The 22,416-nt window shown below is 38.9% G+C and overlaps 1 protein-coding gene across 6 annotated transcripts in view; it reads left to right on the top strand.

Moving 5' to 3' along the window:
* Btrc (beta-transducin repeat containing E3 ubiquitin protein ligase) overlaps positions 1-22,416 on the top strand; it is a 165,522-nt gene that overhangs the window by 78,656 nt on the left and 64,450 nt on the right. For all 6 annotated transcript variants that reach the window (XM_042689282.1, XM_042689284.1, XM_042689283.1 and 3 more), the window contains one exon: positions 17,951-18,040. In XM_042689282.1, the coding sequence (XP_042545216.1) occupies positions 17,951-18,040 (90 nt within the window). The remainder of the gene's footprint in view (positions 1-17,950; positions 18,041-22,416) is intronic.

Here is a 22,416-nt window from a genome sequence, read left to right as displayed (position 1 = left end):
CTATACAGAAACAACTGTCAGAAAACAATGATACAACAAAAAGTTTTGGCAACTTTATTTAAGCTAACAAACGAATTTTCACTCTGCAAAGTTATAAATTAATTTTAATAGGCTGATCCAGATGGTCCATTTGGAAAATGGATAGGCTGATCTGTTGAAAATTAAACTAAATTTATCTCTCTCATACTTCAAACTGAAGCAAGAGAGAGAATCGTGCCTATTAAGTCCAGCACATACAGATGGACCAGCAGGTCACACATGGGACTAATCTGATTCATTTTAAAAATAAATGCATACATTATTGAATCATTTTCTACTTGCAAGATCTGCTGTGTGCAGTATTTGAAAGAGATTTAATGCTGTTTTTTTCATTGCACTTTTAGCAGATTCTCTTTACTATCCTTCCCCCACTTTAACCCTCCCTCTTCCCTCCCCCCCCCCCCCCCCCCCCTTGTGCTCCAAAATGTTTTTCCTAATATCTGTCACTCAGTGTTGAGATCCAAGCTCTGGAGATTAATTAGGTCACAAGGCTCCCCCCTCCTCCCCCAACCCCCTTTGTAAAAGGTTTTATCTCCATTCTCTTTGTGAAGAGCATGAACTCAGTGTTCTTGGAAAGAGAAATGGCCTTTAGAAACAGGGAAGTAGGGAGATCCTCCTGGGGCTTTCAGTCTTTTAGCTTCTGGGTGTTTTAACAGCCCCATGAATGCAGATTTGTAAATTTATTGCAGTGCCATCTGGTTTTTTGCTGGAACCAGATTTCTGTTGGCTTGTGTCTGTCTATTGTGGTGGTCACTCCCTAGGAGCTTGCCCTCTCAATCTCAGGGAAGAGTGATGAATAACAGAGGTCAATAGAAGCAGGTCACAGGGCAGCTGTCCATGCCCTGAACTTGATTACCCCACTGCCTGGTTGGTTTTTTGTTTGTTTGTTTGTTTTTGTTTTTTAAGGTAGGACATAACATATAAGCTATTTGAACTTCTCTTCTCTGTGGCATGACAGTTAGAAAGTGCCACTTGCTCTTTTGTCTGTTTTGTTGTTTTTGACAACAAAAAGCTGTTAAGACCACTTTGTACTTAGTTTTGATGTAAATAGCGTTTGTGTTGTGTGGTCTAGTCTCTTAATTTGAGATTTATTTTCAGATATTTCTAATGAGATTTTAGGAAATCTTCCCATTGATCATAAAAAAGTTTTATGTTCTGAAAACTTAGGGTTATTTTAAACTACTATACATAATAGGTTGTTTTAAAAGTTTTGCCATTGTTTATAGGATATAGCCATCACATGTTAATTTGGAAAACTTTAAATATTGGGGGAGCTGAAAGAAGGGTCATTATTATAATTTTCAAAGGTATTAACAGACCAATAATAGACTACTAGTAAATAACTTTTTCTGAAAATTGTACAAATTCCTTGAAAAATTCAGCTTACTAAGATGAACATAAGGTAAAATGTTTAAGTGCCTGTGTCTATTAAATAAAAAATTTAATTAAATAAATTATCAAAAATGGTTTTAATGGCAAATTCAATAAGCTTTTCTTTTTTTAATTGTTACTATGAAGGTGATATACAGAGGTGTTTAATTACATAATCAGGTGAAGAGTACATTTCTTTTTGGTAGGAGTAATAACAATCCTATGCAAACCTTTTCTGAAAATAGAGAAGGATGAATACTTACTGACTTGTACGGTCCATGATAAGAGTAATTCCAGAACCCTACAAACAAGCAGAAGAGAAAACACATCTCTCTGTATTTCAAAATCATTTTATAAACCTGCTCTTCTATTTATTTATTTTTTGAGAAGGTGGGGTAAAGCAGAACCATATCCTTTTGGAGAAAGTTAATTTTCTTAGTTTTGGGATAATCCTCTCTCCTAGCTTTAAGAACTTAAAAAATGTATTATAAAGTGGATACAATTTTCTTTCTACTTCTAAAATGTGAAGCCAAAAAGACCATAACCACCTTTTATTCATATTTGTTATGGAGGGCAAAGGCCTGGGAGGATACATGAAAGTACTCATTGCTTTCTGAAAATGTAGCATTATAGCATGCAACTTTTCTTTACTTCACATTGGTGCTAATAGGATCTGTCAGCATTGCCTTTCTCTGTAATTGAGTAAATTGTGACCCTTGCCTAATCCTTCTTCCATCCCCCATCCTCTTTGTGTATGAGTCCACTTACCACCCTGAGAACGTGGGCAGTGATAAATAAAGCATTGAGTAGAGCTTTCTCAACTCTTTGAAAGCAGCATGATGCCAGCCCTCTAGTTATATTTCTTTAAGTGTTTATGTTTTCCTGTATTCTTTCTCTTGTGTAGCTGGAACCCTGGGGATGCAAAGCCATGAGAGAGGCCAAGAAGCTAACAAAGTAGCTGTCTCCCTTGTTAGCTTGTTCCTTTATTCTTTAAAAACAAGATAAAAACCATCTGGCTCAGGGCATTACATTTTCCTCCCCCATGCACCTCTATAGATGGAGACTTCACCTGCAGTGAGGGTTTACATTGATTAGAGAGGGAGCAGTAATTCAAGCTTCCATCCTCTTCAAGGATACTTTGCAGTCTTTAAAGGTGCTGACCCACTGAGTTAAACTGTCAAGGGAGGATAAAAAAGTATCTTCATCCCAGGAGGTAACAGCTGCCAGGTTTTCAACACCTTGCACACTGCTGGAAAAATGTCACAATTGTCAGCTGAAAGAAAAATGACTCTGTTGTCATTTTCTGTTAATGACCTGGCCTTATAAAAGGAACTCCATAAGCCTTTCAGAAGGAATAAGGGACTGTTTTCCATTCCCCTATCAGATTCCCACTCCCCTCAAAAAATTTCTGTTGTTATAAACATCACCTTAGAGTAGAGCTACAAAAAACCACCAATGAGGATCTTAAAGTTAAATCAGCCAGTATATGCATGGAAGTTTGACGGGCATAGCTCCTTTCTCCAGTTGGATGAGTGGGAGGAAAAAGCACATCATGGACACAGAAAATGACATTATAGTGTGTATTAAAATCACAAAACAACAAAAACTCATTCATAAACCAGTGAACTGAGAGAAAACATTCTGTATTTCTGTTCTTCAGAGGACAGTTTGTTTTCAAGAAGCAGCCAGAAGGGTAAATACCATGACACTTCTTTTTTCAACAGTCATTTTCTTCCATGAAAAAAAAATTTTTAACTTCACATAATTTTCTTTTTTAAATAGCTCTGTATTGTTGGTATATGTTGACATTCCATTCTTTCTAATTTGATTGATGGGAGGAAAAGGTTTAATGAAGTCCCTGCTATCATGCAGGCATTTTTTTCTGTTTGTTTTAGGTTAGTCATTTTAATTGTATTGAGTAATTAGAAGGTACACACAGCCAAGGGAGCTTTGTTCTGATAATTGCTCAAGAAAAGCCATTCCCTGTATGCCATTGCTTTGTGTTAAGATGCTTCTCCCTCTAGTGGCAATAGTAAGCACTTTGGTTTTGGCAGTAGGCAAGGTGTAATTGCAATATGACAAACTGTGCTTAAGGGAGTATCTTGTAAATACTTTAGTTTAGGGTTTGTCATTATTTCATTATATATGTGTTGTGTGTTTTTACCCCATGAAACTTCCTACCTTCCCCCCCCACCCCCCTTGAAGTGCTTTGGGCATTGGATGGGAAAAAAATTGCCTGAAATGTTTATTAAAAAAAAAATCATAGTGCATTCTGGGTAATGTTTTGCAGCTTGACTTAATTTTAGTCATCTGTTTTAATTACCTATTTATAAAAATGCTTTTGCATTTTTAGACATTATTTAATACTTTGGAAGAAGCACCTCATTTGAAATAAATAAATAAATTGTACATATTTTAAATAGTCCATGTAAAAGACCTTAAAGGTAATTAATGTAGGTCTCTTAAGTAAGACAAAAGTGATCTTTCTGAATCTGATGAAGTGATTTGTTTATATAACTTCCCACTTCTGCTGAATCCTTCAGAGTCTAATAACTTTTTTTTTTTTTAACATGGTTTGGCAATTTGTGCCTAGCTACAAAATCCTTCTTCAAAAAGAAGCAGTTTAATAACCAGTTTTCTTAAAATTACTTTGAGGAAAGAAGACTGTATAGGGGGTTGGTGTTTTGTTTTATTTTTATTCTGGTGTAATCATTCTTTGATAAATTGTGTAATCATTGACTTAGTAGAAAAAATATTATTGAACTCCTTGGTTGCAATGACCGTAAAAAGTGTATTTTCATATAGAGTTGAGATCTGTGAATGAATTATGAAAGAAATAGCTTATATGCTGGTCAAAGTCAATATGGGCCCAATTCATTTTGTGTTTAGTGCTTAATCTGTATGTATCACCTAAAAAAAAAAAAAAAAAGGAAGAGGGAAAAGGGAAGTGGGGGTGGGTGACAGGGAGCCTACTGTGCCTAACGCTGGAGTCCAAAAAAAAAAAAAAAATCTGTCCTTGGCAAAATAAGGAACCAAGATCAATATATATAGCTTCTCATTTTTGAAAAGGATTTGGTAGCATCTGTGTGACATTTTTAAAGCTCAGTCTCAGCTTCCCTGGATGTCCTGTTTTTTTCTTACGTTCTTACTAGGGACATGATATGATGTTGCTATATATCTGAAGGTCCCTGTTTCTACCACACCACCCCCATTCACTTGCTAGTTTTATTATACTATATCTTGCTTTGCTATAGGGCTGCTGAACAGATTTCTTAAGCAGCTTTTTGCAAGGTTAAAAGAATGCAGCCTGGTAACAAGTGTGTCATTTTAAATATATACCTTCTAGTAAATAAGGAGAAGCCTGGCAATCAATCCCTTTTAGTGTGTTATATGTTTCACCTGACAACTAAACCTTCTATTGATTAGCCATTACTTTGTTAGATAATCCTATGTCATTGACTCCATTGTAAAAAATTAAACTCTTTAAAATGTTTTACCCTAGCAGCAGTGTGAAAATTGAAAACTTGTTCAGAATTACAGCCTGCTTTCACAAAGAAGGTAGTTTTCAGCAAGGCATCTTACTGGTTTATGCTTATGTACTTTATATGCAATATAAAAACGTATTAAAGTACTCCAACACAAAACTCTATGCTTCTGGTTCAGCAATGAAGCTACCTTTACAAATGTTGCATGGGGACAGAACCCATCTTGTCTGCAGCTATTGTATTCACTACCTTGAATTCAGCTGAAAAGAGCCTTAAAACAGTAAAATATTGACTATTTTAGCTTTTTTTATGCCATAGTGGTCAAAGTACTACGACAAGTTTTTGGGTCCGGTCTTGGGCCTGAACTCTGGGCCTGGGTGCTGTCCCTCAGCTCTTCAGCTCAAGGCTAGCACTCTACCACTTGAGCCATAGCACCACTTCCGGCTTTTTTTTTTCTTTTTGCTTATGTGGTGCTGGGGAATCGAACCCAGTGCCTCAGGCATGCAAGGCAAGTGCTCTACCACTGAGCCACCTTCCCAGCCCCTACGACAAGTTTTAGCTTACTAATCTGTTACTTACTTCACAGATGAGCTACACATAGACCCGCTTTACAGATTTTTTAAAAAGCCTACATCCTTAGCTTCTGCTTACAATCTGGCAACTCTCTCAGACCTTGAATGGGTTTCCTGAATCTGTGTAATATTCTCCTGAATAAGTTATACATTGTGGGTATGTGAGTGTGGGTGTGCGTTTGCGTGCACACACACACACGCACCACTCATGGGGCTTGGGCAGTCAGGGCCTGGGCACTGTCCCTAAACTTCTGTTTTCAAAGCTAGTGACCATCTACCACTTGAGTCACAGCTCTACTTCTGGCTTGTGGTTTTGTTTGGGTTTGGTTTGGTTTTGGTCGTGGAGCTTGAACTCTGGGCCTGGGCACTGTCCCTCAGCTCTTCAGCTCAAGGCTAGTGCTCTACCACTTAAGCTACAGCTCTGCTTCCTGTTTTCTGGTGGTTGATTGGAGATAAGTCTTTTGGACTTTCTTGCTGGGACTGACTTTGACCCACGATCCTCAGATCTCAGCCTCCTGATTACTGATGTGAACCACTGACACCGGTCTATTTTTTTTTTTTTTTTGCGAGGTCAGATTTTGGAGTCTTTCTTGGAGCAGTAGTGGTCTGCAGACAGCCAATTATTACAAAGACCTGCAGCCCCAAACAGAGTTTGTACCAAGCTTTTAAAGACAACAGCCCACAGCCACATGTTTGGTGGAGACCAAGCCTCATCAAAGCACTGGGCTTGGGTGCTGTCCCTCAGCTCTTCAGCTCAAGACTAGCACTCTACCACTTGAGCCACAGCACCACTTCCGGCTTTTTTCTTTTTGCTTATATGATGCTGAGGAATCGAACCCAGGGCCTCATGCATGCAAGGCAAGCGCTCTACCACTGAGCCACCTTCCCAGCCCCCCCATGTTATACTTTTTTCTTTTAGAATATAATTTTATCATTATTAAGGGTTTCATAAGTCAAAATGTGAGTATGATACTTTTTGGACAGTGTCACTCCTTCCTTTACTTTTGCCTTCCTGGACCTGCCACAAGTTGTATAGTTTGGGATTATTTGTGCCATCCTTTTTTTTTTTTCCCACATGTCAAATACTATGACTCTCCATCTGTTCACTCTTCCTCCCTCCCTTTCAGTTCTTTCCACCCCCAGTCGAAACAAACAGACAAACAAAAAACTCACCAGCCCAAAAGCAGAAACAAACAAACTACCATCACAGCAACAACAAAACTCATGTCTCCATTTCCTACACTTCTTTTGCCCCTAAAATGTTAGCTGCAGATACTTTTTATGTTTTATTTAAAAAAATAAAAGAATCATATAAAAGAAGTTTGACTACCTCAACATGATCAATATGTACATCATTTTCTTTACCTAAGAATGTTAATTGGAGAAAAGAGTCACAGCTGGCTTCAAACTGTGATTCTTAGATCTCAGCCTCCCTGAGTAGCTAGGATTATAGTCCTAAAATACCAATTCCTTGCTAAAGTTAACATTTTAACAATATTGAGTCTTTGATGGTAAATAGTATATCTTCATTTATTTTTGTTTTTTAAATTTTATTATTTATTTATTTATTTTGGGTCCGGTCATGGGGCCTGAACTCTGGGCCTGGGTGCTGTCCCTCAGCTCTTCAGCTCAAGGCTAGTGCTCTACCACTTGAGCCACAGCGCCACTTCCGGCTTTTTTCTTTGTGCTTATGTGGTGCTGAGGAATCGAACCCAGGGCCTCATGCATGCAAAACAAACACTCTAACACTGAGCCACCTTCCCAGCCCTAAAACAATTTTTTTTTCATTATTTAGAGAATACTTTATTCGTTTCTGTAATCAAACCCACGTAGATAAGACCTTACATATTTAATACAGTGCCTTTACCCCTGTACAAATGGAAAAAAATTAAGTTTAACATTTCTAGACCAATATGGCTATTAATTTCTGTACAATGCCAACTCAACACAATAAACTGGGATACTTTTTCCAAAGTTGACAGCATAGCTAAAGTTTTCAAAAATTCAAATTATGTACATGTATATATATATATATATATATTTATATTTATATAAAAAGACCAATAATAGCAGTATGTTATGCATCAATAGCAGCAACAGCTTTTCCAGGTTCTGCAGTCATCTGAACAAAATTAGACATCCAGCACATTCATTAATAAAAACAAAAAAAAGATAAAAAACAATTTTTTAAAAAGAAAACATCAAACTAACTCAAATTGAGGGATAGCCTGTGAAAGTAAAATCTGTATTTACCAACACAATTAAGCCAAGGTCATAAAATAATGTCTCATTTTAGTGTATAGTTCTGTAAGTTTTGACAATAAACTTGTATAACTATACTACAATCAAAGTATTAAACAGGTCTATTGATACTGAATTTTCCTTGTAATGCTACTTCATGGTCAACCCTCTCTCACTATTTTTAGAAAGTAGTCTTTTCTAGAATGTCATATAAATAGACTGATAGCCTTTTTTTTTTTTGCCAGTTGTGGGGCCTGAACTCTGGGCCTGGGCACTGTCCCTCAGCTCTTCAGCTCAAGGCTAGTGCTCTACCACTTGAGCCACAGCACCACTTCCAGCTTTTTTTGCTTATGTTGTGCTGAGGAATCGAACCCAGGACCTCATGTATGCAGGGTAAAACACTACCACTGAGTCACCTTCCCAGCCCCCTATTTTTGGTTTTTTAAAGGCTTTCCTAAGCAGTTTCCTAAACGGTGTTTGCTTGTACGAAAATTAATTTAATATATTTCTCACTTCATTCTCTTGTTACTAAAATGTAGAAACACAGTTTTTTTTTTTACTGTTGGCATCAATTCCTGACATTTATGAGTAAAGACAATTTTACTACTTTTAAAAAACTTATTTGTCTTTTGTCTCTTTTTTTTTTTTTGTCGGTTGTGGGGCTTGAACTCTGGGCCTGGACGCTGTCCCTCAGCTCTTCAGCTCAAGGCGAGTGCTCTACCGCTTGAGCTACAGCGCCACTTCCGGTTTTCTGGTGGTTTATTGGAGATAGGAGTCTTACAGTCTCTCCTGCCCGGGCTGGCTTTGAACTGTGATTCTCAGATCTCAGCCTCCTGAGTAGCTAGGATTACAGGCGTGAGCCACCAGCACCCGGCTGTCTTTTGTCTCTTTTTCTTGATTTATTTTAATGACTTTGACCTCCAATATAATGTTAAATTGGTATAGTAAGAAAATACATTCACCTCGTCCCCAGTTTTAGAGGGATAGTACTATATTAAATCTCAGCATTTATTGCAGTGTTACATGTTACTATCTTATTGGTCTGATGCTGGCCCTGGACAAAAATAGGGGGTTTGAATTAGGGTTAGCCAGGATGCTAGAGAGAGAGACACACACACACACCACTATATACAGCCACAGCCTTTTCAGTTCAGAAATAGACTATATGCACACATTTAACTGGTTTTTCTTAAATGTTCCCTTATAATTGATTTGAGAAAATCTGAAAGACAGTATGGCACAGGGGCTGAGAATGTGGCTTAGTGGTAAGTGCTTGCCTAACATGCATGAAGCCCTGGGTTCGATTCCTCAGTACCACATAAACAGAAAAAGCCAGAAGTGGTACTGTGGCTCAAGTGGTAGAGAGCTAACCTTGAGCAAAAAGCTCAGGGACAGTGACTGGGCGCTGAGTTCAAGCCCCAGGACTGGCAAAAAAAAAAAAAAAAGGATGGCACAAATAATCCCAAACTTTACTACACACACATATAACAATTAAATTGAGATGGGTTTCACAAATAATTAAAGCAGAAAATGCCTCATGCCTCCACTAGTGGAGTATCAGCCTAGCAAACCCAAGGCCCTGAGTTTAAACTCTGCTAGGTTTTTGTTTTGTTTTGTTTTTTGTTTTGTTTTTAAGCCAGCTGTGGTGGCTCATGCCTGTAATCCCAGCTACTTGAGAGGCAGAAATTAGAAGGATCACAGTTCCAGGCCAGTTCTGACCCCAATATCAGCCAGTAAATAAATCTGTGTATGTGGTGGTATGTACCTGTTATCCCAACTATGTGGGAGAATTAAACAGGATTGCAGACCAGGCCAGACTGAGCAAAATATGAAAAATAACTAAAACATAAAAAAAAAAATCTGTAGGCATACCTCAAGTGGTAGAGCATCTACCTAACAGGTTCCAAGTCCTGAGTGCAAACCCCAGTTCTTCCAAAAAACAAACCAGAAAATCAGATTGTTTCAAGTGTGCTAATGAGAACCTTGTTAGCTAGCTTCTGTACATGTTCTCTCTCTCTCTCAGTCTTGTATATGCACATGTACACCAGTACTGATGCTTGGCCTTTGTACTTTTTCCTTAGCTTATTTGCTCAAGGTTGGTTGCTCTAGCACTTGAGTCATATATCTGTCTTCCATTTTTCATTGTTGATGGTAAAAAGCTTGCCATTATTTGTAACTAGCTATTTTCTTTGGATGTTTTCAGAGTTTTGTGCTTACTACTGGTTTTCAGCTTTTTTTTTTTTTTTTTTCTCGTCGGTCGTGGGGCTTGAACTCTGGGCTTGGGCGCTGTCCTTGTGCTCTTCAGCTCAAGGCAAGCACTCTACCGATTGAGCCACAGTGCCACTTCTGGTTTTCTAGTGGTTTATTGGAGATAAGAATCTCATGGACTTTCCTGCCCGGGCTGGCTTTGAACTGTGATCCTCAGATCTCAGCCTCCTGAGTAGCTCGGATTACAGGGGAGAGCCACCAGTGCCCGGCAGGTTTTCAGCATTTTGATGGTATTTGGACTAGGAATTTTCTATAATCTATCTGCTTTGGGATTTCTGGTTTGGGAAATAATTTGGTCACTTTTTTTTTTTTTTTAACATTGTGGGCTTGAACTCCAGGCCTGGGCAGGATCCCTGAGCTCTTCTGCTCTAGGCTCACTAGCACTCTACCACTTTGAGCCACAGCACCACTTCCTGCTTTCTGTTGTTTTTTTTTTTAATATATGTTTTTTAATTGTGAAAATACTGTACAGAGGTGTTACAATCACATGGGCAAGGTAATGGGTACATTTCTTACCAAGCATTGTGGCTCCTCTGTTGTTTTTCCCCTCCCATCCCTTCTCTCCCATCTCCACAACTACATTGGAGATAGGAGTCTAATGGACTTTATTGCCTGGGTTAGCTTTGAACTGGGATCCTTAGATCTCAGCCTTCTGAATAGCTAAGATTACAGGCGTGAGCCACCAACAGCTTAGCCCATTTGACTCTTCCAATCTGCTTTCCAAGCCCATCTGTGAAATTTAAAATTTTAGACAACATACTTTTTGTTGTTGTTGTTTTTGTTGGTTGTGAGACTGTCCCTGAGCTCCTTTGCTCAAGTCTAGCTCTTTACCACTTTAGCTACAGTGCCACTTCCAGTTTTTGAGTGGTTAATTGGAGATGAGTCTTATGGGGACTTTTCTGCCTGATCTGGCTTTGAACTATGGTCCTCATATCTCAGCCTCCTGAGTAGCTAGGATTATAGGCGTGAGCACTGGCGCCCAGCATCGATGTACTTTTTATGACACTAGAAGTCAAACTTGGCCTTGTACATGCTATATAAACACTCTTTGAGTAAGACTGTGCTCACATCTATACTTCTGAATTCTACATTTCTCTTTAGTTCATTTTATGTTTGATCTTTCTTTGTCTGTCTTTCTTTCTTTTTTCCTCCTTTTCCTTCCTTCCTTCCTTCCTTCCTTCCTTCCTTCCTTCCTTCCTTCCTTCCTTCCTTCCTTCCTTCCTCCCTCCCTCCCTCCCTCCCTCCCTCCCTCCCTTCCTTCCTTCCTTCCTTCCTTCCTTCCTTCCTTCCTTCCTTCCTCTTTGTGCCTGCCATTGGGTCTGAGCTTTTAGCTCAAGGCTAGTGCTCTACAACTTGAGTCATAATGCCACTTCAGGCTTTTTTCTGTTTATGTGGTACTGAGGAATCGAACCTAGGGCTTCATACATGCTAGGCAAGCACTCTACCATTGAGCCACCAGTGAAATATTCTCATTTGTTTACTTACTATGATTCTTTTTTTGAGGGGGGGGGGGGGTCCGGGCCTGGGCGCTGTCCCTCAGCTCTTCAGCTCAAGGCTAGTGCTCTACTACTTGAGCCACAGTGCCACTTCCAGCTTTTTTCTTTTTGCTTATGTGGTGCTGAGGAATCGAACTCAGGGCCTCATGCATGCAAGGCAAGCACTCTACCACTGAGCCACCTTCCCAGTCCACTATGATTCTTATTTAAGTTATTGCATTGAAGATATTTATTATAGCTTCAGAGCCTTTTAAGTGCAATTTTTCATGGGTAGGTCATCTTCATTCATTTTTCTCTTGACTATGATGGTCTTGTCTGCTTGACTAGTCTAGTAACTTTATTTTATAGTGATGAATGATACATTGAAAAACCTCAGTTCTTTTATCTTCTGAAAAACCTCAGTTCTTTTATCTTCATCTCATTAAATTACTAACCAATTACTGTTCTTGAAGAGAATTAGTGTTACATTTGATAATGTTGGAAGTGTTTTGGTTTTGCCCACATTTCCAAGGTATCCTTTGTCCTAAGATATTCTCTTTACCTTCAGCCAGAGGTTGAAGCTAGTTTCAATGGAAATCTTGAGATGCTTATTACATCTCTCTAATTTGGCAGGAATCAAATTCTGAACTTTTGTCTGCATTCATGGGCAGCAGCTGGAGTCTCGGCTTTAGTCCTTCATCTCCCAGCTGTTGCTTTCCATTTGAATTCTTGGAGTTCCTCCCTTGATTTTTGTTGTTTGTGGGTTAGCCATGCTTTTGAGGAGCATTTGTATGTATTTTCTGAGACTTCCTCCTTTTCTTGTGATTCTCTAGGCTTTTTTTTCCATTGTCAGCAACTGTGGCAATCTTGAACTGTAGCTTTGATATTTCAAGCCATGGACTGCAGCTTTCACTTTTGAATTTTACTCATCTTGTACCAAATGCACTAACTGGTGAATGCTTTCAGGGGAAAGCACATAAACTCACATCTTATCCAATGTAGTTCCTTTTCAGGATCAGTCTCCTCCCATCACTTCCTTCCTAAACTCAGGGTTTTTTTTTGTTTTTTTTTGTCGGTCGTGGGGCTTGAACTCTGGACCTAGGCCCTGTCCCTCAGCTCTTCAGCTCAAGGCGAGCGCTCTACCACTTGAGCTACAGCGCCACTTCTGGTTTTCTGGTGGTTTATTGGAGATAGGAGTCTCAAGGTCTCTCCTGCCCGGGCTGGCTTTGAACCGCGATCCTCAGATCTCAGCCTCCTGAGTAGCTAGGATTACAGGCGTGAGCCACCAGCGCCCGGCTAAACTCAGTTTTTAATACCCATTACATGATTTAAAAATATTTTTCTATATCATTGTAAGAACTTGAATGACCTCTTTGGCTTAAAGTTTTATTCAGTAAACACTGGATACTTCATAAGTGCAATTTTTTTTTTGGGGGGGGGGGGGGTCCAGTCGTGGGGCCTGAACTCTGGGCCTGGGTGCTGTCCCTCTACTCTTCAGCTCAAGGCTAGCACTCTACCACTTGATTCACAGCGCCATTTCTGGGTTTTTTCTTTTTTGCTTATGTGGTGCTGAGGAATCGAACCCAGGGCATAGGCATGCAAAGCAAGCGCTCTAACACTGAGCCAATTTCTCAGCCCCCATAAGTGCATTTTTAAAAACAGTGTTTTATTAAAAAACATTTATGTTTTGTACCTATATACAGTAAATGTTTATGTTACAAAAAAAAATACTGAACTTTGAGCCCAGAGTTTATCTGTACCAGTAGTCCCTATGTTCTACTTTAATTTCACATGCTCTGTTTTTCATGTATGTTGAAATAATTTGAACTTGAATGATAAGAGGATAAAAAGTTTAAGTGGAGCCAGTTGCCAATGGCTCATGCCTGTAATCATAGCTATTCAGGAGGCTGAGATCTGAGGATTGGGTTCAAAGCCAGCCCAGGCACCAAAGCTTATTAGATCCTATCTCCAATTAACTATAAACAACAACAACAACAAAGAACAGCTGTTGGGGCTGGGGAGGTGGCTCAGTGGTAGAGTGCTTGCCTTGCATGCATGAGGCCCTGGGTTCGATTCCCCAGCACCACATAAGCAAAAAGAAAAAAGCTGGAAGTGGCGCTGTGGCTCAAGTGGTAGAGCGCTAGCCTTGAGCTAAAAGAGCTGAGGGAAAGCGCCCAGGCCCAGAGTTCAGGCCCCATGACCGGACCCAAAAACAAAAAAAAACCAGCTGTTGAACTGTGGCTCAAGTGGTAGAGCACTATCCTTGAACAAAAGAACTAGGGACCAGCATCCAGGCCTAGTGTTGAAGCCTCAGGACTGGCACTAAAAATAAACATTTTTTTTTAAGTTAGTGGATAAATCTTTTGAGATCTAAATTATTTGAAAGGAAAACTTGCTGGGCGTAGGTGGCTCATACCTAGAATCGTAGCTACTCAGGAGGCTGAGATCTGAGGATTGTTATTACAGACCCAAGCAGGAAAGTCCATGAGATGTTCATCTGCAATAAACTACCAAAAAGCTGGAAGCAGAGCTGTGGTCAAGTGGTAGAGTGCTAATCTTGAGCAAAAGAAGCTCAAGGACAAGTGCCTAGGACATGAGTTCAAGCCCTAGAACCTGCACAAAAAATTAAAAGAAAAATAAAGCTGGACAGTTGGAGCTCATGCCTGTAATCCTAGCTACTCAGGAGACTGAGATCTGAGGACCCCTGTTTGAAGCCAGCTTGGGCAGAAAGTCCATGCTATTGAGGTCTTTTTTCTCTGAAAGTAGAGCTGTGGCTCAAGTGTTGAGAGCACTAGCCTTGAGCAAAAGAAGTTCAGGGATAGTGCCTAGGTCCTGATTTTTTAAGCCCTAAGACCAGGAACAAAAAAAATGGAGGGGAAGGTGGAACCTAAGGGATGCATTAGAGCACATGTCTAACAAGCATAAGGCCATCATTTAAAAAAAAAAAAAAACTTAAAAGGAAAACTAAGTTTACAGCACCCATTGGAGGCTATGTCACTCCACTAAAATTTACCCTTTTTTCCTTTCTCATATTTTTTTTTTTTGCCAGACCTGGGGCTTGAACTATGGGCCTGGGCATGCTGTCCCTGGCTAGGGTGCTACCTACCACTTGAGCCACAGCAACACTTACAGCTTTTTCTGTGATTAATTGGAGAGAAGAGTCTCACAATTTTCCTGTCCAGGCAGACTCAAGCTGCGATCCTCAGATCTCAGCCTCCTAAGTAGCTAGAATTACACGCGTGAACCAAGGGCACCTGCCTTATATATTTTTTATTTAATTTGGGTTTGTTTATTTATTTATTTATGGCCAGTCCTAGGGTTTAAACTCAGGGCTTAGTAACTGTCCCTGAGCTTCTTTTGCTCAAGGCTAGCACTCTGTCACTTGAGCCACAGCACCACTTCTGGCTCTTTCTGTTTATATGGTACTAAGGAATCTAACCCAGAGCTTCATGCATGCTAGGCAAGGACTCTTACCATTAAGCCACATTCATTCCCAGTCTTAATTTAGTTTTGTTTAATTTTTTTAAATTGTTATATTTTGGTTCGGGGGTATAAATTCACGGCCCCTGGGAACTGTCTCTGGGGTCGTGTGTGTGTGTGTGTGTGTGTGTGTGTGTGTGTGTGTGTGTGTTTGTGTTGTGTGGTGTGTGTGTGTGGTGTGTGTGTTTTCCAGTCATGATATTCAGATCTCAGACTCCAGAGTAGCTAGGATTACAGGTATAAGCCACTGGTGCCTAGCCTAGTTTGGTTTAATTTGTCTTGGAGTTGGCCTGCCTTGAACTTACAAGCTCAAAGCAATTCTCTGGCATCAGTCTTATTCCGAGAATAAATGAAAAACTATTTTTGCTTTTGTATATCTATTTTTCCAAAGAATAAAAGTTGGCCATAAAACCAAATTCTTTAAACTTTTTGTCCATATTGATACAAGTAAACAAATGAATAAATAAATAAGTGTGAAAGATGTCTCCCTCCCTTCCTCCCTCCCTCCCTTCCTTCTTTTCTTCCTTCCTATCTTCCTCCCTTCTTTCCTCCCCTCCTTCCTTGCTTCCTTTATTTCTTTATTTTTTTTGCCAGTCTAGGCTTGAACTCTAGGCCTGGGCACTGTCCCTGAGCTTCTTTTGCTCAAGGCTAGCCCTCTACCACTTGAGCACCACTTGGTACCACTTCTGGCTTTTTCTGAGTAGTTTATTGGGGATAAGAGTCTCATGGACTTTCCTGCCCGGGCTGGCTTCAAACCACTATCTTCCCTGAGTAACCAGGATTACAGGTGTGAACCACCAGCACCTGGCACAACTCTTTCTTATAGAGGGAGCCTAATATAGAAGGGAAAAGAAGTCTAAAAAGGGGCTGGGAAGGTGCTTAGTGGTAGAGTACTTGCTTTGCATTCATGAGGCCCTGGATTTGATTCCTCAGCACCACATAAACAAAAAGTTTACAAAAAAGTATATTGTTAGAGTACAACAGTATAAGGATTACAGTAGGCAAGACCAATTAATGGTACACTGGAACAAGCAGGCAAAGGGTGAAATAGAAATAGAGTATTTTTATAATCCCAAAGTATTTTCTTTGATATATATATATATATATATATATATATATATATATATAGTAACAGAAAAATAATAACTTAAAAGAATTTTGGCAGACATAACCCTAGCCAGGTCATCAGGTTAATATCACCAGAAATACTTACCACAATATCTTGAGGTACATTACCGCTGTAATAGACTGTAGATTGTTAATCTACACTACATTTATTAGTACTTTCCCAGTGTCAGTAAGGAAAGACAAATTGTTGTCCTAGGTATAAGGAAAATAAGGAGATGTGACAAATGCAGTGTGGTATCCTGAATTAGATTTTGAACAAAAATTGGTTTAAGTGTTAGAACTGGTAAACCTTGAAGAAGGTCTGTATTTTATATTAGTGCCAAGTTAATTTCTTAGGTCCTCTCCTCTCCTCCTCTCTCCTCCCCTCCCCTCCCCTAGTCTCTTCTTCTCTCTCTCCTCTTCCAGTCTTGGGACCTGAGCTTCTTTTACTCGTCTAGCACTCTACCATTTGAGCCACAGCCCCATTTCTCGATTTTTATGGGTAGTTTATTGAAGATAAAGAGTCTCACAGACGTTTCTTGCCTGGATTAGCCTCAAACCTTGATCCTCAGATCTCAGTCTTCTGAGTAGCTAGGATTATAGGCAAGAGTCACCTCTGCCAGCACAGCTCTTGATTTTTTTATATATCTTTTGTGCAAAAAAAAAATTCAAAGATTAAACTGGGCACTGGTGAATTACATCTGTAATATCCTAGCTGCTTGTAAGTGTGAGACCTAGGAGGGTCTTGATTCAAAGCCAGTCTGATCAGTCTCAAGTGGTAGACTACTGGTTGTGAATAAGAGAGCTGAGGAAGCGCTTGAGGCCCTGAGTTCAATCCCTAGACCTGTCACATATACACAAAAAAATTCAAAGCTTAATATATTTGTATTGAGATTCTTTAAAATATTTTGTGATTGGTTTAGAATTTTTTGCTTCTTTTTTTTTTTCCTTCTAGGAACGTATTGTATTTTTACTTAGGATTGTCTTAGACCTTGATTCTTTTACCTACACTCCCAACATAACTTGGATTATAGGTACATACCACCACGTATAGTTTATTTGTTGAGATGGCGATCTCACTGACTAAGTCTTTGACTAGGTTGGTCTTGAATTGATCTCAGGTATCTGCTTCCTGAGTAGCTAAGACAATAGGCATGTACAATCACACCCTTTTGTCTTGAACATTTTAAATCTGTTCTAAATGAATACTCTCTTCCTTTTTTTTTTTTCTTTTTGGTCTTCTTTTTTTTCCTTCAGTGCTGAAGATCAAACCATCCTTTCAGGTCTCAATGTTTTTGGTTTTGTTTTGTTTGTCATTTGTGGGGTTTGAACTCTGGGCCTGGACACTGTCCCTCATCTCTTCAGCTCAAGGCTAGCCCTCTACCACTTGAGCCACAGCGCCACTTCCAGTTGTCTGGTGGTTAATTGAGATGAAAGTCTCACGGACTTTTGTTTCTGGGCTGGCTTTGAACCTGGATTCTCAGACCTCAGCCTCCTGAGTAGCTAGGATTACAGGTATGAGCCATTAGAGCCTGGCTTGATGTTTTTTGTTTTGTTTTGTTTTAAAGGAAAAGGAACAAAAATAAACATCTCAGAACAGTAATCGCTATTTTAAATAAACCTAAGTTCCTAATACTTGGATTTTAAAGATTCTTCATAACCACTTTCCATACATACAATGAAATAGGAAGTCCACATACTTCCTCATGGGAACCATGAGGAAACCATTAGGTTTTCTAAATGTCTTGACAACCCTCCTTTTGCCTTGTCCTTCAACTCCTATCAATCTGGAATTTATAAATAGGATATATTGTGTATTGCTTTTGAAAACTAGAGCAGAATTTGACCATTGAATATACCAATACTTCAATATCCAGAAAAAAAATCTGAATAAAAAAAATTATCCTTACAGACTTACAACAGCTGTGCCAGACTCTGCATAAACCAGGAAACAGTATGCCTAGCAAGCACTGCTATGAAGACTGAAAATTGTGTGGCCAAAGTAAGTAATATTATTCAAAAATGCATACATCAAAATATTTCTGTGTCTATACTGCTTTACTCCCTATTGCTATTAAAGACTACTATGTAAGATTATATATTTAAGAAAAGAATAAAAAGACTTTTTTTTTGGTCTTGGGGCTTGAACTCTGGGCCTGGGCACTATCCCTGAGCTCTTCAGCTCAAGGCTAGCACTCTACCACTTGAACCATAGCGCCAATTCCAGTTTTCTAGTGTTTTATTAGAGGTAAGATTTCCACGAACTTTCTTGTCTGGCCTGGCTTTGAACTGCGATCCTCAAATCTCAGCCTCCTGAGTAAAGACATCATTTTATACAGAGCACAAGTTGTACTTTCTATCATTTCATTCCCAACAGAATCGTTTGTGTACTCTTGTCCTACTTTAAACAGATTCATTTTTATTGTTTGACACTAGTTATAGATTATCACCGGTAAGATCTATATAAGAATGTACAACTGCTTTTATAAGTTTTTTCATGTTTTTAAAATATAAGTAATTTCAAATATAAGTATAGAGGATATCATTGCAAGAAATGTGAAATACACTACAGAAAAATTGTTAGGTCACTAGTTTATTGAGTGGCTAATGTTAAGAAATAATGCCTTTAGTGTTCTTGATCTGAGTGGATAAGTGTGTTTGGTGCTGCGTATGTGCTGCCTGTTCATGTATAAACATGTTATATCTCTATCGTAAATGTAAAAATAATGTTCAGTATTAGAGATCAGGAGCTTTTGCTTTCATCTATTAATCAAATCTGGAACGTTGAAATTTAAGTGTCAGCTGTTTTTGTTATCTCAAGAGTAATGTTTAATATGGGGTATGCTTCTAGACTTTTCACTAATCTGAAAAAATAATGACTTTATTACCATTTAAAAATTTTTCACCATTACAACTTTTCTAACATTTTAATTTATTCTGTTGGCTCATACACACAGCCACATACTTACTCTTAGTGTTTGAGCCAAAACTGGTGTCATATTGTTTCCACCTTTTACTACAAAATCTAAGGGCAACTGTGTTAGTCCTTTTGGGCTGTTGTAGCAAAAATACCATAAATTTAGATGGTTTATAAACAGTGATTTATTTCTTATAGTTTTAAATGCTGGCAAGTCCAAGATCAAAGTCCAGGACATTTGCTGCCTAGTTGAGGGCTCACTGTGCTTCATAAATAGCACCTTTCTTCTATAGTCTCTCATGATGGGAGGGACCAACCATGCTCTCTGAGATTTCATTTCATTTTATTTTGTTGGTTGCTAGCTAGTCAGTTAATTTGTTTGTTTCTTTGCTTTAAGAATACCAGTTTTGGGCTGGGAAGGTGGCTCAGTGGTAGAGCGCTTGCCTTGCATGCATGAGGCCCTGGGTTCGATTCCTCAGCATCACATAAGCAAAAAAGAAAAAAACCGGAAGTGGCACTGTGGCTCAAGTGGTAGAGTGCTAGCCTTGGGCTGAAAGAGCTGAGGGACAGCGTCCAGGCCCAGAGTTCAAGCCCTATGACTGGACCAAAAAAAAAAAAAAAAAAAAAGAATACCAGTTTTATTTCTGAATTCTTTGAACTTGTAGATGCTTTGGGGGGAAAGTACAAACATTCCGACCATATGAACCATAATAATTTTTTTTTTTTTGCTGGTCGTGGGGCCTGAACCCTGGGTCTGGGCACTGTCCCTCAGCTCTTCAGCTCAAGGCTAGCACTCTACCACTTGAGCCACAGTGCCACTTCCAACCTTTTCTGCTTATGTGGTGCTGAGGAATCGAACCCAGGGCCTCATGCATGCAAGGCAAGCACTCTACCACTGAGCCACCTTCCCAGCCCAACCATAGTAATTTTATTATTTGTATCTTGTTTCTTACAATATGCTATAGTCTTTGCTTATTCATTAACTGGGAATATTGTCATACACTAAATAATCATTGTAATGATTTATATAAGAAATACCAGAATTTATTTACAAGTACAGTTACAAAAGATAAAATTCACCAGTTGAATCTTAAATTGCTACAAAATGTATTAATGTAAGTTACACGTTTCTTTTTTCAGTCAAGATTAGCATTTGCTAATTGACCTTATTTTATATTTAGCATTTGTGTGGAGAGAGGGGTGTAACTATTTGGAACTTTTAAAAACCATTGGTTCAGGCTGGGAATGTGCCTTAGTGGCAGAGTGCTTGTCTAGCATGCATGAAGTCCTGGGTTTAATTCCTCAGTATCACATTAAACAGAAAAAGCCAGAAGGGGCACTGTGGCTCAAGTAGTGGAGTAGAGTGCTAGCCTTGAGCGAAAGAAACTCAGGGACAGTGTCCAGGCCCTGAGTTCAAGCTCCATGACTGGCAAATAAATAAATAAGTAAATACTATTGTTTTTCCCTTTTCGGGCCTTGATGTTCTCACTTTGTGCACCAACCAGTGACTTCTGGCTCAACAAGGTAAAATCTTAACATGAATGCTAATCCAGGGACAGGGTGACAATTTTAATGAATGTCATTGAGAGCTGGCCAAATGAGCATCTGTTCCTTTTGTTTTTCCTGTTTTTTATAAGCTAGTATCTAAGTTACATAATTTTGTTGGTGTATCTGATGTGGAGTGGGTTTGTTTTTCTTCTCCCACTCTGTACTATGGTGGTACATAGTTAGAAATCTTTGGCATCTGGCACAGCAGTGTAATTCCTTCCATGCTCTTGGGTGAGGAAATAAGTTTTCTCATTGCTGCTCATCAGTGTTTCACTTGTTCCCAAACAATGGTCTTCTCTTCCTATTCTGGTGTATTTTAACATTAGTCTGATGTTAATTTCCTTCCTTTATCCTGTAAATACTCAATAGTCCTGGAATTAGTCCTATAATTCCCATTTGGAACACAGCTAACTTCCAGGTTCCTTTTATTGGCCCGTATTTTTCTTTTTTTTTTTTTGTTTTGTTTTTGGGTCCGGTCGTAGGGCCTGAACTCTGGGCCTGGGCGCTGTCCCTCAGCTCTTCAGCTCAAGGCTAGCACTCTACCACTTGAGCCACAGCACCACTTCCGGCTTTTTTCTTTTTGCTTATGTGGTGCTGAGGAATCGAACCCAGGGCCTCAGGCATGCAAGGCAAGCGCTCTACCACTGAGCCAACTTCCCAGCCCCTGGCCCGTATTTTCTTCCAGTTCATTGTTTCCAATTTGAGCCAAATAATCCATTGATCCATAGCAAATAAAAATACATAGCTGAAGCCAGGCATCAGTGGCTCATAGTTGAAATCCTAGCTACTCAGAAGTCTGAGATCTGAGGATTATGATTTAAAGCCAGCCTTGTCTAGAAAGTCTTTGGAATTTTTATTTCTATTTATCCACCAAAAAACCCTAACACTTGAGCTGTGGCTTCTATTAGAGTGCTAGCCTTGAACAAAAAAAGCTCAGGGATAGCTCTCTTCTTCTCCTTTATATATGCACTATATCTGTCTCATAATTCCATACTGTTTCTTTTGGGTTCATTTATTGCATGACCTTTGAAAAGAGATCATTATTCTGGTAGGTCTGCAAGTTTTTCCCTATTTCCTATTCTACACCTTGAGCCCTTAACAGTTTCATCTGCAACATTGATATGATTGCAGTGGTTTTTCTATCAAACTTGATATAACAGCAATTATTGTTGATTCTGATTGTGCTCCAGAGTGGTCTGGCTGTTCAGCTCTCTCCACATAAGAACACTATAACATGGTGATGGCAAATCATTTTGTTCCTATGAAGTTCAGATTCTGATCGGAGTGATTTTGGTTTGGATTGAGATCTTAATTACAGTTCAAAACCTTTTTATTGAATATTGCTTATGTGAATTTTAGAGTTTTAATATCAGTTATTCTCTTAAAAGCAAAAATGTTATCTTCAGATCCCTTTAGTATTAATATAACTCCTTTGCCAGATACCTTAGTCTTACAATAGCTTTACAAAAGGGTACCTTGTTAGAATATACCCTAAATTGACAGTAATCTGCTGAATCTCCAAAGTGAAGAAAGAGTCCTAAGAAAAGATTTAGAAATAAAAATGGGGAGGGGGTATTTTATCAGTATAATTTAATATAGGTAATAATTGGTAGCATTGGAATGTTATTTATATTTTTTGAAAGCCTCTTCTAATTATAGCTCAGTAGTTTATGAGATTTGTGTTTGTAACAGGATGAGCTCTATATTTATTGTAGCTTTAAATGGATAGTCATTATTGACTGTCAACTTAGTCTTTAAAATCCATAATTACATTGTACCTAATTGTCAACCTTCGTGATGTTTTTTAATTAGGAAAGAAAACTAACTGGAAAACTGAAAAACTCTGTTCTTTTTTATATTATTTTTATTGATTTTATTGAATTACTACTAAAATTTTTGGTTTTAGGCTTTTC

Source organism: Dipodomys spectabilis, unplaced genomic scaffold, assembly GCF_019054845.1.
Source record: "Dipodomys spectabilis isolate Male_0828 unplaced genomic scaffold, ASM1905484v1 ptg000125l, whole genome shotgun sequence".
Lineage (NCBI taxonomy): Eukaryota > Metazoa > Chordata > Mammalia > Rodentia > Heteromyidae > Dipodomys > Dipodomys spectabilis.
The sequence above is the reverse complement of the archived record's forward strand: the minus strand, read 5'-3'. Positions and strand labels throughout refer to the sequence as shown.